This window comes from Piliocolobus tephrosceles, chromosome 12 (genome assembly GCF_002776525.5).
Source record: "Piliocolobus tephrosceles isolate RC106 chromosome 12, ASM277652v3, whole genome shotgun sequence".
NCBI lineage: Eukaryota > Metazoa > Chordata > Mammalia > Primates > Cercopithecidae > Piliocolobus > Piliocolobus tephrosceles.
In genome coordinates, this window is record NC_045445.1 from 107,373,831 (window position 1) to 107,390,992 (window position 17,162).

Here is a 17,162-nt window from a genome sequence, read left to right on the forward strand (position 1 = left end):
CTAGATGCCTGAAAAGACCTGGGGCAGAGCTCAATCTGTGGGCAGGGTGCAGGACAAAGGCCTCCTGGTCACGCCATCCCTGCACACCATGTACTGTTCTCTGGGGGGTGGGGTGGGAGACACAAAAAGAGAGGAGAGTGCACATTTTGTATAGTAATAAAAAATAAGTTTTGGAAAGTAAAAAGATATATATGAGCAAGTAGGGATAGACCAGTGATAGCTACAATACCTATAGTACTGGCATCTGTACGGAAACATGCTTAGGGAAGCAACAGGGCACCTCGCTGACCTGGGAACAACAAAATAACCAAAAGGCACTAAATGAAAGTTTAGAGAGCCAAAGTGAGAACAGGAACTAAAACTGTAGGGGTAAACCTCCATGACAATGGTCTGCAATAAGATATAAGAGATCTAAAATAGTCTGGATCATACAAGCTCTTAGAACTAACCAGCCAAAGCATCCTTTGAGGATAAAGATCCACACTGAAGAGACTTGCTGATCAATCTAAATTGAACAGGATAGTGACAATACACACAAAAGAAAGAACAGGGCCAGAAAAAGTAAGGAGGGGAACAGAGTCTGGAGAGCTCAGAAATTAAGCCACCATATTTTTTGACACTTCACAAAAACAACAGGAGAGTTCTAGTCATAAAGTTATAAAATCCATATTTCCCTTGTAAAAGTTCAGGAAAATGAAATTCATGTGGAAATGAACATAATAGAATAAAGGGCAAAAACTATGTGATCATTTCAATGGACACAGAAAAATACAAATTCATAATACAAATTCTCAACAAACTTAGAATAGAAGGGAACTTCTTCAACCTTCAACCTGATAAAGAGTATCCACGAAAACCACCAGTGTTTTATTTTTACAATATGTAATTTTTTGTATTTAGCATCTCTCTCAACTTTGTAGAGATGAACAGGAAGAAGAACTAGAATTGAAGCTTGGAGAACAAACTTGGGATTCCCAAATGGGCTAGAGGCAGTATATGTTAGGATCTTGGCAGCAGCCAAAATGGACTATTTTTTGGCCAGGGAAGTCATTTGTAGGGACCTTAAGGTTGGGGTACAGAATGAGTAGGAATGAAGGTGCCGGAAGATTCATATATACCAGGCCGATAGGATGAGCAGCATTGGGGAATCTGAGTAGCGTGTCTGTATTTCTCAGGCCAGCACTGGTCTTGACTTCGCCCTCTGATATTGATGGTTGTTGAGTTTCTTGTTTTTGCTGAATATGCTTGCATTTGGCTTTCTTAAGTTTTGCTCTGTGGTTCTCGAACCAGACCTCCAGTACTGTTGGATGTATTTCGATTTTCGAAGCCCACTGAAGGCTGGGGTTTGGGTATAGGTTCTCATTGAAAAAGCTGTTCAAATCTTCCAGTAGTTTCTCAGTGAACATGGTTCATTTCCTGTGTGAATGCATCTGGTGCTTGCCTTTGGGAAGATCCTCTGAGTCTGACATCTTCTAATCCAGATGTGCTCCTGTGTTCAGGTCCAATGATAAGAACTAGAAGATATTGAATCCAGACTTAAATAGCTTACTCCACAGCCACACTTGATTCCCAACCCCTTCCAACTCTTTTTGCCCTATCTGCTTCCAATCTGATTCCTGGATCCTCCAGAGCCCCCTGGATTTCTCCTAATTCTGTCTCACGTCATACCTAATCATAAAAGACTGCATGTTTGCCTCCAAGACTAGGAAGAAGGCAAGACTACACACTCTTGCCACTTCTATTCAACATTGTACTGGAGGTTCTAGTGCAATCAAGTAAAAAAAAAGTAAAAAGCATCTAGGTTGTAAAAAAGTAAAACTGTCTTTATTTGCTAATGACATGATCATCATGTAGAAAATCCTAAGGAATTTATACACACACACACAACTATTAGAACAAATAAGTTCACCAAAGTGATGGGATACTAAGTCAGTATACAAAAATCAATTGTATTACTATGTACGAGCAATGAAAATTCCAAAAGTGAAATTAAAAAATAACTCCATTTATGATTGTATTAAAAAGAATAAAACACTTAAGAATAATTTTAACAAAATAAGTGTAAGACGTGTACAGTGAAAATTTAAAAATACTGATGAGGGAAATTAAAGAAGACCTAAATATATGGAGAGACATCCATCCCATGATCATGGAAAACTCAGTAATATGGCAATTCTCTCAAAATTGATTTGTAGATTAACACAATCTCTATCAAAATTCCAACAGTTTTTTTTTTTTTTTTTTTTTTTTTTTTAGGAAACTGACAAATTGATTGCTGGGAGACAATTCTCCATGAATATTTCACAGCTCCACACAGTCCAGGTCTTCTGAACAAAGAGCATGTTTGAATGGCAAAGGCCTTGGAAGCTAGAGATTTCGAGCTGTGTCTCCCCAGTAGACATTTGCTTACATTTCAAGACAATAAACCTAGAGGCCTTCCACTACCCTTTCCAGTGAAGATTTGTTTACATTCAAGAGAAAAGATGAAGTCATTATCTCTCCCTTCCTAAAGGGGAGGATGGGCAGATGTGCCAGCAAACCTTATATAAACTTCAGAGCCTCCTAATTTGGGGGGTTTTCTCCTGTGATGAAACCCATTGCTTACGCAGGTAAACATCTGGCTCTCATTTGTGTTGCCCTGTGGAGAACTGGGACATGGGGAATGAGGCACTAGTGAGATGGTACTCTGGATGCTGCTTTTGCCATGAGTTATAAACCATCTGTCCTTGACACAGGGGTCTGATATCTTCTGTCAGCATATATATGGGAAACTGTCACAAACTAATTTGTTAGTTTGCAAGTAGGGTAAAATCTCAGACCCTTCACAGTTTCTGACTTCATACTGATCCTGAAATTAAATGAAATAGATCCAGTATATCCAAAAGAATTTTGAAAATGAAGAACAAAGTTGGAGGACTTTTACCTCTCAATTTCAAAACTTATTACAAAGCTCAGTTATCAATACAGTGTGGTGCTGGCATAAAGACAGACATACAGAACAAAGGTACAGAATTGAGAATCTAGAACTAAACCTTTACATTAATGGTCAATTGACTTTTGACAAAAGTGCAAGGCATTTCAATGGGGAAAGGACAGATAGTCTTTTCAACGAATAGTGCTGAGAAAATTGGATATCTACATGCACACCATACTCAAAAATTAACTCAAAATGGAACAGAGACCTAAATATAAAAGGTTAAGCTAAAAAACTTGTAACAGGAAACAGGAGAGAACAACATGGCAGAATAGGAGGTTCCCTCACTCATATCCCCCCCATAACAAGAATTCTGCACCCATCCACAGACAAAAGTGTCTTTGTGGGATCCTTGGGATACAGGTAGGAAGTTGTGAAACCCAGTGGAGCCCAAGACCTAGGAGGGTCATTTTGAGAGTGCAGACCCACACCTAGGTGGCAGACCAGCTGACTGCTATCCTGGCTTCATACCTGGAAATAGCCCTGTTCTTCTAAGGGTTTGGCTATGACCCCATTTGGCCTTGAGCCTGCTATCAAAACCATTTGCCAAGGGTCCGGGAGGAATCAGGCACACTAGTGCCTCAACAGATAGGCCTGCCAACATTGGTCTAGGTAGTAAACCCAAAAGCTATCCTGTAACTTGGCCCCAGCCCCTCTCAATAATGGTCCCAGATTAGTACCACTTGCACAAGGACCCAGAGGGAAATTTGCCCATATGTGCCACTGGGACAGGCTTGCTGGCCTCCATCCCACAGTAGATCCTGAAGGCGCCCTGTGTCAGTTCCAGCTCCTCTCTGCCACAGCCCAGGAGCATTCCCACCCACGCAGAGAACTGCTGGGAGACTAGTCTGTCTGAGCCACTGTGACAGGCTTGCCAGCTTCCTTCCCACAGCAGATCCTGAAGGGGCCCGGAAGCTTGACTCCAGCCCAGTCTGGGAACAAACCCAAAAGCACAGAGAACTGCTGTGAGACATGCCTGTCTATGTCACCAGGACAGGCTTGCCAGCCTACATTCCATAGCAGACCCTGAAGAGGCTCTGTCTCAGCTTTAGTCCAGAGCTATTCTCCCTATGCAGGAAACTACTGGGAGATGCACTGGGACAGACTTGCCAACCTCTGTCTCCTAGTGGTTCTTAAAGGAGCCCTGAATCTCAGTTCCAGCCCCTCTCAGTTGCAGTCCTGGAGCAATCCTTCTCACATAGGGAACTGTTGAGAGTCTTGCCTGATGGTGCCACCCAGGTTGGGCTTGCCAATATCAGTCACACAGCAGTTTCTGAAATAGCACTGAAGCTCAGTTTCAGCCCCTCCCAGCTGTGGTCTGGGAGCAGTTCTGCCCAGCTGGGATCCCGCCAGGAGACATGCCCTTCTGAGTCCCTGGATCTTGGTCCTGGAGGGATGCATGTCTGGCAGTGTCCCTGAAGGCTGACTCCTTGACCTCGGTCTCATTGTGGATCTTGAAACAGCCCTATAAATAGATTCCAACCCTTCTCAATTGCAGCCTGATAGCAGGCCTGCTCACCCAGAAGCCCACCGGGAGACACACCCACCCCGACCCTGGAGACAGGACTGAAGATCTCAGTCTCAGCTGCGGACCCTGAAACAATCCTGTGTCTCTGTTCTAGCCCCTCTCAGCCATGGACCAGAGGAATATGGCCAGCCTAGGGGCTCATCCAGTGATCCAGCAGCAACTCTCTCAGAATCATGGAGGAAGCCATACCCATCAGTGCACCTGGTAATGGGCCTGCCACCTGTGAATCCTGAAGTGGATCCTCATCCTAGCACCAGCCCCACAGACCAAGATCCTGGAAATACTCCAGTCCACTAGCGGACCATATAGGACCCATGCCCACTAACTTTGGTCTCCACTGCAGACTCGGCACCAGCAACATGATCTAGATTCAACCCTACTCAACTAGGATCCTGGAGGCAATCTCATCAATCCAGATACCTGATATGGTTTGGATTTGTACCCCCACCAAATCTCATGTCAAATTGTAATCCCCAGTGTTGGAGGTGGGGTCTGGTGGGAGGTGGTTGGATTATGGGTGTGGATTTCTCATGAATGGTTTAGCATATCCCCCTTTGTGCCGTCCTCATGGTCATGATAGAGTTCTCCTAAGATCTGGTTGTTGAAAGTGTACAGCACCTCCCCCTTCTCTCTATTGCTCCTTGCTCCCACCATGTGAGACATCTCATACCCCCTTTGCCTTCTGCCATGATTGGAAGCTTCCTGAGGCCTCCCCAGAAGCAGAAGCCACTATGCTTCCTGTACAGCCTGCAGAACCGTGAGCCAACTATACCTCTTTTCTTTATAAATTACCCAGTCTCAGATATTTCTTTATAGCAATGTGAGAATGGACTAATACAATACCTAACAGGAGAACACTAACTTGCCAAAATTTATCTGTAAAGACTGAAAGAGGGGTTTGTTCCTTCAAATGCAAGGCTACACAGACATCACCAAAGGAAGTTATAACAACAAATGCCTACATCAAAAAAAAATAATTAAAAAAGAAATCTCAAATAAACAGCCTAACCTTATGCCTCAAGGAACTAGAAAAGAAGAACAAACTAAGCCCAAAATCAGTAGAAGGAAAGAATAAAGATCAGAGCAGAAATACATGAAATAGGGGCTAAAAAGATGATAGAAAACATCAACAAAACTAAAAGTTGGTTCTTTGAAAATGTAAACAAAATTGATAAACCTTTAGCCAGAACAACTAAGCACAAAAGAGAGAAGACTAAAATAAAGACAATCAGAAATAAGAGAGGAGATACTACTGATGTCACAGAAATACAAAGTACCATAAGAGATGGCTGTGGGCAATTATATGCCAAAAATTTGGTTAACCTAGAAGAAATGGATAAATTCCTAGAAACATAAAACCTAACAAGATTGAATCAAGAAGAAACAGAAAATATGAACAAACCAATAATGAGCAATGAGATCGACTCAATAATAAGACATCTCCCATCAAAGAAAAGCCAGGACAGACGGCCCCACAGTGGAATTCTACCAAATATTTAAATAACTAATACAAATCCTCCTCACACTTTTTCCCAAAAAAATGAAAAAGAGGAAATACTTCTAAACTGATTCTATGAGGCCAGCATTACCTTGATGCCAAAGCCAGGCAATAGCACCACCAAAAAAGAAAATTCCAGGCCAATATCCCTGATAAACATAGATGCAAAAATCCTAAATGAAATACTAGCAAACCAAATTCAACAGCATATTAAAAGGATAATTCACCGTGATCAAATGAGATTTATCCCTGGGATTCAAGGATGGTTCAACATTTGCAAATCAATGAATGTGATAAACCATAATAACAGAATGAAGGACAAAAACTATACAATCATCTCAATAGATATAGAAAGAAAAAACATTTGAGAAAATTCAACATCCTTTCATGATAAAAACTCTCAACAAATTAAGCATAGAAGGAACATACCTAAACACAATAAAGGCTATATATGAAAAGCCCACAACTAACATACTTAACAGTGAAAAGTTGAAAGTTTTTCCTCTAAGATCAGGAACAAGACAAGGATGTCCACTCTCACCACTTCTATTCAACATAGTACTGGAAATCCTAGCTTGAGCGATGAGGCAAGAGAAAGAAATAAAAGACAGCCAAATGGGAAAGGAAGAAGTTAAATTGCCCCTGTTTGCAGACAACATAATCTTACATATAGAAAACCCAAAAAACTCTTGCCAAAACTGTTAGAACTAATAAATGAATTCAGTAAAGTTGCAGTATACAAAATCAACATGCAAAAATCAGTAGCCTTTCCTAACACTAAACATAAGCTATACGAAAAAGAAATTAAGAAAACAGTCCTATCCACAATAACATCAAAAAATTGAATATTTAGGAATAAATTTAACCAAGGAGGTGAAAGGTCTGTGCACTAAAAACTATAAAACATTGATGAAAGAAATAGAAAAGATACAAATAAATGAAAAAGTATCCCATGTTCATGTATTGGAAGAATTAATATTGTTAAAAAATTTCCATACTTCCCAAAGCAATCTACAGGGTCAATGAAATCTCTATCAAAATTCCAATGTCATTTTTCACAGAACTAGAAAAAATCCTAAAATTTGTATGGAACCACAAAAGACCCTGCATAGCCAAAGCAATCTTGAGCAAAAGAACTGGAGACCAAAGCTCAGAAACAAAAGCTGAAGACATCATACTACCTGGCTTCAAAATCTATTACAAAGCTGTAGTAATCAAAACAGCATGGTACTGGCATTAAAAAAGATGCATTGACCAACAGAACAGAATAAAGCCCAAAAATAACCCCAAGCACTTACAATCAATTGATTTTTGACAAAGGTGCCAAGAACACACAATGAGAAAGGACAATCTCTTCAATAAAGGGTGCTGGGAAAACTGGACATCCACATGCAAAATGAACTTGGACTCTTATACCACGTACAAAAATCAACTCAAAATGGATTAAAGACTTAAACATAAAGCTTGAAACTGTAAAACTACTGGAAGAGAACATGGGGGAAAATGCTCCACAACATGGGGGAAATGCTCCACAATAGCCCCAAAAGCAAAGGCAACAAAAGCAAAAATAAACAAATGGGATTGCATCAAATTAAAAAGCTTCTGCACAGCAAAGGAAACCATTAATAGAATGAAGAGACAACTCAAGGATTGGGAGAAAATATTTGCAAACCATACATCTGACAAGAAACTAATATCCAAAATAATGAACTCAAACAACTCAATAGCAAGACATAAAAGAAAAAAACCTAGTTAAAAAACGGACAAATGACTTGACATTTCTCAAAAATAGATATACAAATGTTCGAAAGATATATGAAAAATACTTACCATCCCTAATCCTCAGGGAAATGTTAATTAAAAGCACAATGGAAATATCATGTTACACCCAAATGTGAGGTGATATGATAGAATATAATGAAATCTATAATAGAATAGAATAGGTGATAATAGAATTACTATCAGAAAAACAAAAGATAACAAGTGTTAACAAGGGTGTAGAGAAAAGGGAATGCTTGTATACTGTTGGTGGAAATATAAATTAATATAGCAATTATGAAAAATATTATGAATTTCCTCAAAAAGCCCCACAATAAATAGAACTACCATATGATCCAGCAATCCCACTACTGGAATTAAAAGGAATCCAAAGGAATTAAAATCAATATGTCAAAGTGATATCTGTACTCCCATGTTCATTGCAGCATTATTCACAGAGGGTAAGATTTGAAAGCAAGGTAAGTGTCCATCAATGGATGAATGGATTTCTAAAAATGTGGTCTATATACACAATGGAATACTATGCAGCCTTTAAAAAGAATAAAATTCTGTCACATGTGACAACATGGATGAACATGGAGGACAATATGTTAAGTGAAATAAGCCAGGCACAGAAAGACAAATATCACACCATCTCACTTACATGTGAAACTTTAAAAAGTCAAATTCATACAAGTAGAGAGTACAATGGCAATTCCCAGAGGGGTAGAGGGATAGACATGGAAAGGGGAGATGTTTAAGTATTTGAGGTGGTGAATTTGTTAATTTGCTTGATTTAATCATTCCACAATGTAAACATGTATCAAACATCAAGGTCAGGCAAGGCGGCTCACGCCTGTAATCCCAATACTACGAGAAGTTGAAGCAAGAGGATCACTTGAGGCCAGGAGTTCGAGACCAGTCTGGTCAACATAGGGAGACCCCTGTTTCTACATTTTTTTTTTTAAAATTAGCCAGGTGTATTGATGCATGCCTGCAGTCCCAACTACTCAGAAGGCTGAGGAGGGAGGATCACTTGAACCCAGGAGTTCGAGGTTGCAGTGAGCTATGATCACACCACTGCACTCCAGTTTAGGTGACCCAGCAAGACCCTGTCTCAAAAGAAAAATAAAAAAATAAAAAAGAACAGTTCTGTTTACCACAGTCTGCCCTCTGGCCCCCAGTGATTCATGATTCATGTGTCTCCTAAATGCAAAACACATTCACCTTCTCCCAAATTTCCCAAGGGTGTCCCATTACAGCTTAAACTCAAAGTTGAAACTCTCATCTAAATCTCATCAATTCAAAAATCCAACATCTCATCATCAAATCACTTAGATTAGGTGTGGGTGAGACGCCTGGCACGATTTCCCTCCATCTGTGGACCTATGAAACTGTAGAAACAAATTTTCTATCACCAACACATGATGATGGAACAGGCATAGGATAAGAGTCACAGACATTCCAGTTCAAAAGGGAGGAAAATGGAAGGTAAAAATGATCGCCAGTCCAAAGCAGTTTTAAAAGCTGGGAAACTCCCTTGGGTTTCAAGACTTGGAAATATTCCCACATGCCTTTCAGTTCTGCCCTCTGGCTCTGGCCTGTGCCCCTGGGCTTTCAGTTCCTCTCTCTGAGCCATCCTTTTTTCATGAAAGGTAGAATGTGTTTACAGCTGAGTAGTTTTGTCAACCTCCTTTCTGCCAGAGGAATTCTGGGAGTTTGACAGCTTCCTTTCACTTCAAACTCTGTCACTTTCAGTCCAAGCTGGCAGTATTTCTGCTGATATAAATTTCTCAAGAACCTTGCCTGCTTTGAGTGGATGTCATGGGAATTCACTACATTGAACAGAAGCCATGTCCACAAATCTGGTAGAGATCATTCCTTCTCCAGCTTTGGCTGCTGCTGAGATGGCTCAGGGACACCCTTAAGCTTCCTAGAAGCCACTGATTTGAATGAGATCTGTGAGGCACAGCATAAACCTCTTGTGATCAAATACTCTAACCTTTTGTCTCTTAATTTTAGTGTCTTTGTCAATCTTGATATGCTGAGAATTACCCAATTCCTTTGTGTTTACCAGTCCTTTTCTCAATTTGTCTCTCTCTTCTTGGGTTTTACTAAAATCAGCAAGAAGAAATTAGATGGCACCTTAAACACTTTACTTGACCAATCCAGCGAGACCCCATCTCTATAAAAATAAAAATAAATTAGCAAGGTGTTGTGGCACGTGCCTGTAGTCCTGGTTACTTGAGAGGCTGAGGCAGGAGGATTATTTCAGCCCAGGAGTTTAAGGCTGCAGTGAGCCATAATTGCACCACCGCACTCCTGCCTAGGCAACAGGGGAGACCCTGTCTCTAAAAAAAAAAAAAAAAAAAAAAACCGAAACAAAACAAAACAACAACAACAACAAAAAAAAAACAAGCAAAAACAATAACCCACTTTACTTGGAAATCTTTTCAGCTAAATATGCGAGTTAATTGCTTTCAAATTCTACCTTCCAAATAACTACAGGACACAAGTTTCAGTTTTGCTAAGCTTGCTGCCAATATATAACGAGGATCTCACTTCCTCCAGATTCTAATAACATGAGCCTCACTTCCTTCTGAGGCCTCACCAGCAGCCTTCCCACAGTCCATATTTCTACTAACATTCTGTTCAAGGCAACTTAGGCTGTTGTCATGCTCCACAAAATCCTCTTCAAACTTGGTTCCAAAGACACTTCCACATTTTTAAATATTTCTTATAGCAGCACCACACTTGCAGGTACTAAAATCCATATTTGTTTTCTATTGTTGCATAACAAACTACCATGAACTTACCATATCCTGACCTATATTCTATATTTTGGTATTTATCTTATCTGGCTTTCTTTTTCTAAGGGTTATTTTGTCTGTGCCTTATCCAAGTCCTCTATGCCCCACTATATTTTTTCGTGGCATTTCCTTATGCCTCTTCTCCTCTGCACTCTGCACCCACAGGCTTGCAGTAGAAGACAGATGGCAGGAGCTCTATTAGAATTTGGTTTATTTCTTTACTTACAAGTAATTTGAACATCAGAATATTCTCTTTTAAAAAATACTGATGAAGGCATAAGTCACTGTATTAGTCCATTTTCACGATGCTGATAAAGACATACCTGAGACTTGGTAATTTATAAAGAAAAAGAGGTTTAATGGACTCAACAGTTCCACGTGGCTGGGGAGGCCTCACAATCATGGTGGAAGGTGAAAGGCACATCTTACATGGCAGCAGATGAGAGAGAACTTGTGCAGGGAAACTCCCCCTTATAAAACCATCAGATCTCATGAGACTTATTCACTATCATGAGAACAGAACAAGAAAGACCCACCCCCATGATTCAATTACCTCCCACCAGGTCCCTCCCATGACACATGGGAATTGTGGGAGCTACAATTCAAGATGAGATTTGGGTGTGGACACAGCCAAACTATATCAGTCATATGTTGCTTTATTTTATGAGGTTTATTTGTGGAGAGAGGGGTGAGTAGGGAGATTCAGAATGAGGCAGTATTGCCACTGTCCTCCAAACCCAGAAGGCCAGTTTTTCACAATGGTATAGATTATCTATTCTGAAACGACTTTCTATGTATTCTAGGATTGAGCAAATAAATATATTGAGCCAGATTGTTCACTGTCAGAAAAGGAAGTTACAAATAAGGAAAGGGGGAAGACTAGAATGAACCTGTGGTGTTGGATTGAAATATGAGGTATCAGTATGAACTCATGGCATATATATATATATATATATAGAGAGAGAGAGAGACAGACAGATGTGGAAACAAATATGTGTGTAAATGTACACATGTGTGTACACATGCACATGCATGCACATACACACATTTGCAAGAAGGAAAGAGTTAAAGGAACTGACCTGCAATTTATTTGGTCTCTTTACAAGGGGGATATCCCTAGTGCAAAGAAAATAATCCATAGTTATAGTGATTACTGACATATTGGTATTTATTTTTTTCTTAATTTATGCTTTCTATTTCCCGTTCTTTTGCTTTTATTTTTTCCTCCTCATTTTATGCCAACTATTGGATTCACCATGCTTCATTTTTTCCCTTCTTTGTCCTCTTCTGGCTTGGAAGTCATATAATCCATTTGTACTCTTGTAGTAGTTTCTCTTAAATTTGGCATACTTGGTTTGAAATCTAAAGTTAATCTATATTGGCCAGGCTCAGTGGCTCACATCTGTAATCCCAGCACTTTGGGAGGCTGGGGCCAGAGGATTGCTTGAGCCCAGGAATTTGAGAGACCAGCCTGGGCAACATAGTGAGACCCTTGTCTCTGCAAAAAATACAAAAAAATTAGTGGCATGTGCTGGTGCGTGCCTGTAGTCCCAGCTACTTGAAAGGCTGAGGCAGGAGGATCATTTGAGCCCAGGAGGCTGAGACTGCAGTGAGCCGTGATAGTGCCACTGCATTCCAGCCTGGGTGACACAGTGAGAACTTCACTCCAAAAAAAAAACCAAAAAAAAAAAAAAATAATAATAAAGTTAATCTATATCTTTACTGTCCCCCTGACTAAGGCATGGACCTTGAAATACTCTACCTCCAATTTCTCCTTCCAATTTTTCATGTTATTGCTAATATTTTAATTCCATCTTGTTTTTAATATACTCAATTTAATCATTACTGCCATTTTTCTTGCTTTTTTCCATTTTCTTAGTTTTTTTTTAATAGTCAATGTCTGTTTAGATTTATCTGCATATTTACTAACTTCTTTTCCACAGGTTTACCAATTTATTTGCTCACCATTGCTTCCTGCATCCTACACTATCCTTCAGGATTCAAAATAGTTCTTTCTAAAGTGAACCCTTTAGAGGTTCTCAGGGTGACAGTCTGTGAATGATAAGCTCCTTTAATCTGTGTCTGAAAATGTCTTTATTTTGCCCTTCTTTGAATACAAAATGTAGTCCCATGGTGTGGCCGCTATGAAAATATGCCACTCAGATCTCTTGCTACAGGAAGCATAATTGACAGATGGCCTCAGCTGCTGCACTACAAATCTACCGCCCGTTAGCATGGAGACCACACTTCACACAGGCTGCTTTCAGTCAGTGATTCCGCATGGCAGGGATAATAAGGTAGACCCATTCCTGTAAGACATGTGACTCCTCTGACAGGCTACTTTGGCTTCAGGATGCCTCATCAACCTGGCAGAACCTTTCTTGGAATCTCGCTGCAATCTTAGACTCTGCCTATCTAACGCTCCTTTCATTGGTGTCAGACCTGCAGAGTGGCCTGAAGGCTCTTCCCACCTCCTGGGGATCCCTCCCTCCCCTTTTACCCTCAGAGGATTTCTCCAATCAATCCTTGCATATCCAATCCCATGTTGGCTTCTGCTTCTCAGAGGACTCAGACATGGTTTGTGAATTAAACCAATATAAAATGTATACAGTAATACAAGTCTCATTCCCACCCTTGCCCAAATCTACTATTTCCCTCACCACAACCACATTCAAACAGATGTACTACTTGTGTATCCTCTGAATTTGTTATGGGAATATAATAACATATGAATACATATTATTATTTTCCTTTTTCTTACGCCAAAGATAGCATTCTATAAACACTGCTCTGAACCTTACACATGTTATCTTCTACGTCTTTTTAACTTGTTTAATATTTTCAGTCTTTGGGTAACTCTGTGTCACAACATTCTGAAAAATTTCCTTAAATCTATTGTAGAGTTTATTTCTTCTCTTTTTAGCTGTCTAATCTGCTTTCTAACTTATTCACTAAATTGCTTTTCAGAAGCAACTCTGAATTTTCTAATCTTTACATTTCAATGGTTATTTTTCCCTAGTCTGTCTTTTCTTTTTTTCATAATGTCTTGCTCTTTTCTTAGCCTTTCAATTCTTCTTTTAGGTTTCTAATTGTCTAAAATATACTGATTTTATATTTTCTTTCAAATTTTAGCCTATTATCTCTGGTTTGGAGGGCTCTAATCACTTTCCTCTTATTTTTTTTTTAATGCAGATCTAAATGTTTTCACATTTTATTTATGCCTTTTGATAACATCCAGAGGAAGTAATTTTGGCATGTTTCATAAATATCAAAGTAAAACTAAAATTATAATCCATATTTTCTTCAGGAGCATTGTTTTCTCTCTAAGCTTTACTTTTATCTTAGAATTTGAAGTTTCCTTCCCTTTTGGCTCAATTCTATCTTCTTCAAAAATCATTAGAAATAATGGGCTAATTTTTTGGGAAGTAAAAGTGAATTCTGTACAAATCTTTCCACTGGTTTACAGGTGAGGTAGTCCACCATAGGTCTCAAAGATCTTTGCACAGTCTTGCTAAGTGTGCCACACTAAGGCCCAACCATCCCCTGATACTGAACTGTGCAGCTGACTTTATCTGTGTATTATTCCAGTCTAATGAATGGCTGGACAGATTTCTGTAACACTGCTTCACTCTGAGCTAGGTTGTACTTTCTTAGTCCTTTCTTTTGGCCAAGGGCTATCAAATTCGGACCATAGGACATTATTTTGTGAAATCCAGATGTGCACCACTGTCTGAGTTCCGTTGATAGGAAGTCTATTTGGATAGTTGGATTAAAATCAATCCTTCATGTTTCTTTCACTGTAAGATGAACTTTTGAGTCAATTTATGTGACAATGACTGAATAATAGCATTTAAGACTCTGAAGATCACACATATGAACACTGTAACCCAGACAAATACTAACAGAATATTTTATAATCAGACTTTGTAGTATACTTTTAGGAAACAAGTGTGTCCAAAATTAAACTAAGACTATAGATCCTATCCCCCAATCTGAAGGGTCTACAGAACCTAGCTATCAGAAGAGGGCCGCTGTTCTCCAGCCCCCAGGATGGTAGATCCACCAAAAGCTTGCACCATGAACCTGGAAAAGCCTCAGATACTCAATGTCAGCCTGCGCAGGAGCTGCCACCCAAGGCTATGGGAGCCCACTCCTTGCATCAGCATGCTCCAGATGTAAGACATGGAGTCAAAGGAGATCATTTTGGAGTTTTAAGATTTAATGACTGCCCCACCAGGTTTCAGATTTGCATAGGGCCCGTGGCCCCTTTGTTTTGGTCAATTTCTCCCATTTGGAATGGGAACATTTACTCAATGCTTGTACCCCTACTGTATCTTGGAAGTAACTAATTTGTTTTTTATTTTACAGGTTCATAGGCAGAAAGGATTTGCCTTGTCTCAAATGAGACTTGGACTTTTGTGCTAATGCTGAAATGAGTGAAGACTTTGGGGGACTGTTGGGAAGGCATGATTGGTTTTGAAATGTGAAAAGGACATGACATTTGGGAGGGGCTGGGGACAGAATAGTACAGTTTGGCTCTGTGTCCCCACTCAAATCTCATCTCGAATTGTAATCCCCATAATCCCCACATGTCCAAGGAGGAACCCGGTTGGGGGTGATTGCATCGTGGGAACAGTTTCCCCCATGCTGTTCTCATGATAGTGAGTGAGTTTTCACAAGATCTGTTGGTTATGAGGGGCTCTTCCCCCTTCGCTCCTCACTGGATGTAACTATAGTAACAAAGGCTATTATTTAAACTTACTTGTCTCTATATTTTTAAGTGAAATAAATATTAAATTTTTTCTTTCTCATAGACATGTGTTACAATTTACCTACACTAGATATTCCTAGAATATGCACACGACTGAATGAGTTTTCTGATCAATTATATTTAAAATTTCCCATTGCCTAGGGAAGGCCAGGATGGAAGGGGTAGGAGGAATGGGAGACTGGTGCTATGTATCTGTGACAGAATCCTGACCATCTTCAGCCACCCCTATTCTTTTTTTCCGCTAGCCCTTAGTGCCTGGTAAGCCTGACTGGTTTCATCCTAAGGTTAGGCAACAGGAAGAAAGTGACTGCAACCTTTTGCTTCTGCTATGACTCGGTTTCAGTTGTTGGATATAGAATAGTGCAGGCCATGAGGATAATATGGTGAAATTCATGGGCCCTAGAGTACCCCTACAGTGGCCTACTTGGACAATGTTAGAGGACGTCATGGGCTGTTGCAAGTTCTACCCATTGTGCCCAGTTCCCATGAGCCTTCATCCATCTGGGTAGAGGTGGTGGATGGCTGGGAGAAAAGAGAAATAGTGGCTACTGATTTAAAACAAATGGACTATATGGAAAGAGCAATAAACCTGGGACCTGGGGAAGGCATACCTTAGTCCCCAGGAGGTGTGGGAAGGGGGAAAACATTTAATGCTTTCTTTGTCCCCTAGATGTAGCACTGCAGCATGGCAAAACAATCACTTGGTCCACCCGAGTCAGGCGGCAGCTGCAATTGGCAACACAACGCTGCTGCTGGGTTTACCATCCCCATCCTCATGCTATAAAAACAGAACACTCATGTAGGTATGGCAAGATTTGAACTATTTCACTGTACATGACACTCTCACAATAGCAGCACTGTCTAGCCATACCTGACACCCTCACAATAACATGACTATTTGGCTGTGTCTGACACCTCAGTTCCTTCCTCATATGTGCACCAAGGCAACTTTGATTCAATCTGATGGTAAGAATTAAGGCATGGAGCCCTCAGCCCTGGGTTCCATTAGCTATGGCACAACTCACTGTGCATATAGTCTCCATGCTCATCACAACATTCTGTGAGACTTGGAGGCATTGGAACCAGAGCTACCATGCTCATGCCCCTGCTGTTTGCCATGGTGTCTTACTCTGATTTCATTGTTTATTTTGAGCAGCTATGGATGGCAGGTTTACTCCTTGCCCCTTCCAGAGGTGGGGGGCTCTTCTCCAACAAACAGAACAAGGCAAGACAAGATTTTTATCTCTTAAGGAAGAATATAATAATTCTAAATGGACTCCTTCCCTCCTTCTTTCTATTTCTAGTAATGTCCTTCTTTTTCTTTTTCTTTTGTTCACCCATTATAAATCATTTATTTAAAAGATACTGAATTTTAGCATAGCTAGAAAATTTTAAGATTATAAAATTATATAAGTTTTTTTAAGAGTTCCTCAGAAACATTCTTTTCAAGGCCTGAAACCAAAACTGTTAAAATATTTGACACTTTTATCTCTTTTATAGGCAATTATAATTGAAGTTTCCATGTAGTTTTCTTTTTTATGTTAGACACTCTGTATATTAGAATTTTTTAAATCTGAAAATGAATACATATATATTAAAGGCTGCTCATTAGGAAAGAGAAAAGATCTGAGCCTTTAGTTGACTAGCCATTTCCAGTCTTTTTTTTTTTTTTTTTTGAACTGTTTATTATGTATATTCTGAAACACAAAAAACAAGACTATAATGAACGCCCATGTATTCATCATCAGCTTTAACAACTGTCAACATTCAGCTAGTCTTATTTCATCTAACTCCCCAACATTTTTTTCTGAAGTTTTTATTTA

The 17,162-nt window shown here is 39.7% G+C and overlaps 1 protein-coding gene across 1 annotated transcript in view; it reads right to left on the reverse strand.

Annotated features, from left to right (window-relative positions):
* Positions 1-727: 727 nt before the first annotated feature.
* The window catches only part of LOC116418393 (divergent paired-related homeobox-like), a 23,475-nt gene continuing 7,040 nt past the window's right edge, over positions 728-17,162 (reverse strand). Inside the window, exon 2 of the mRNA XM_023202635.1 lies at positions 728-1,514. Coding sequence (XP_023058403.1) covers positions 984-1,406 — 423 coding nt within the window. The 5' untranslated portion in view covers positions 1,407-1,514 and the 3' untranslated portion in view covers positions 728-983. The remainder of the gene's footprint in view (positions 1,515-17,162) is intronic.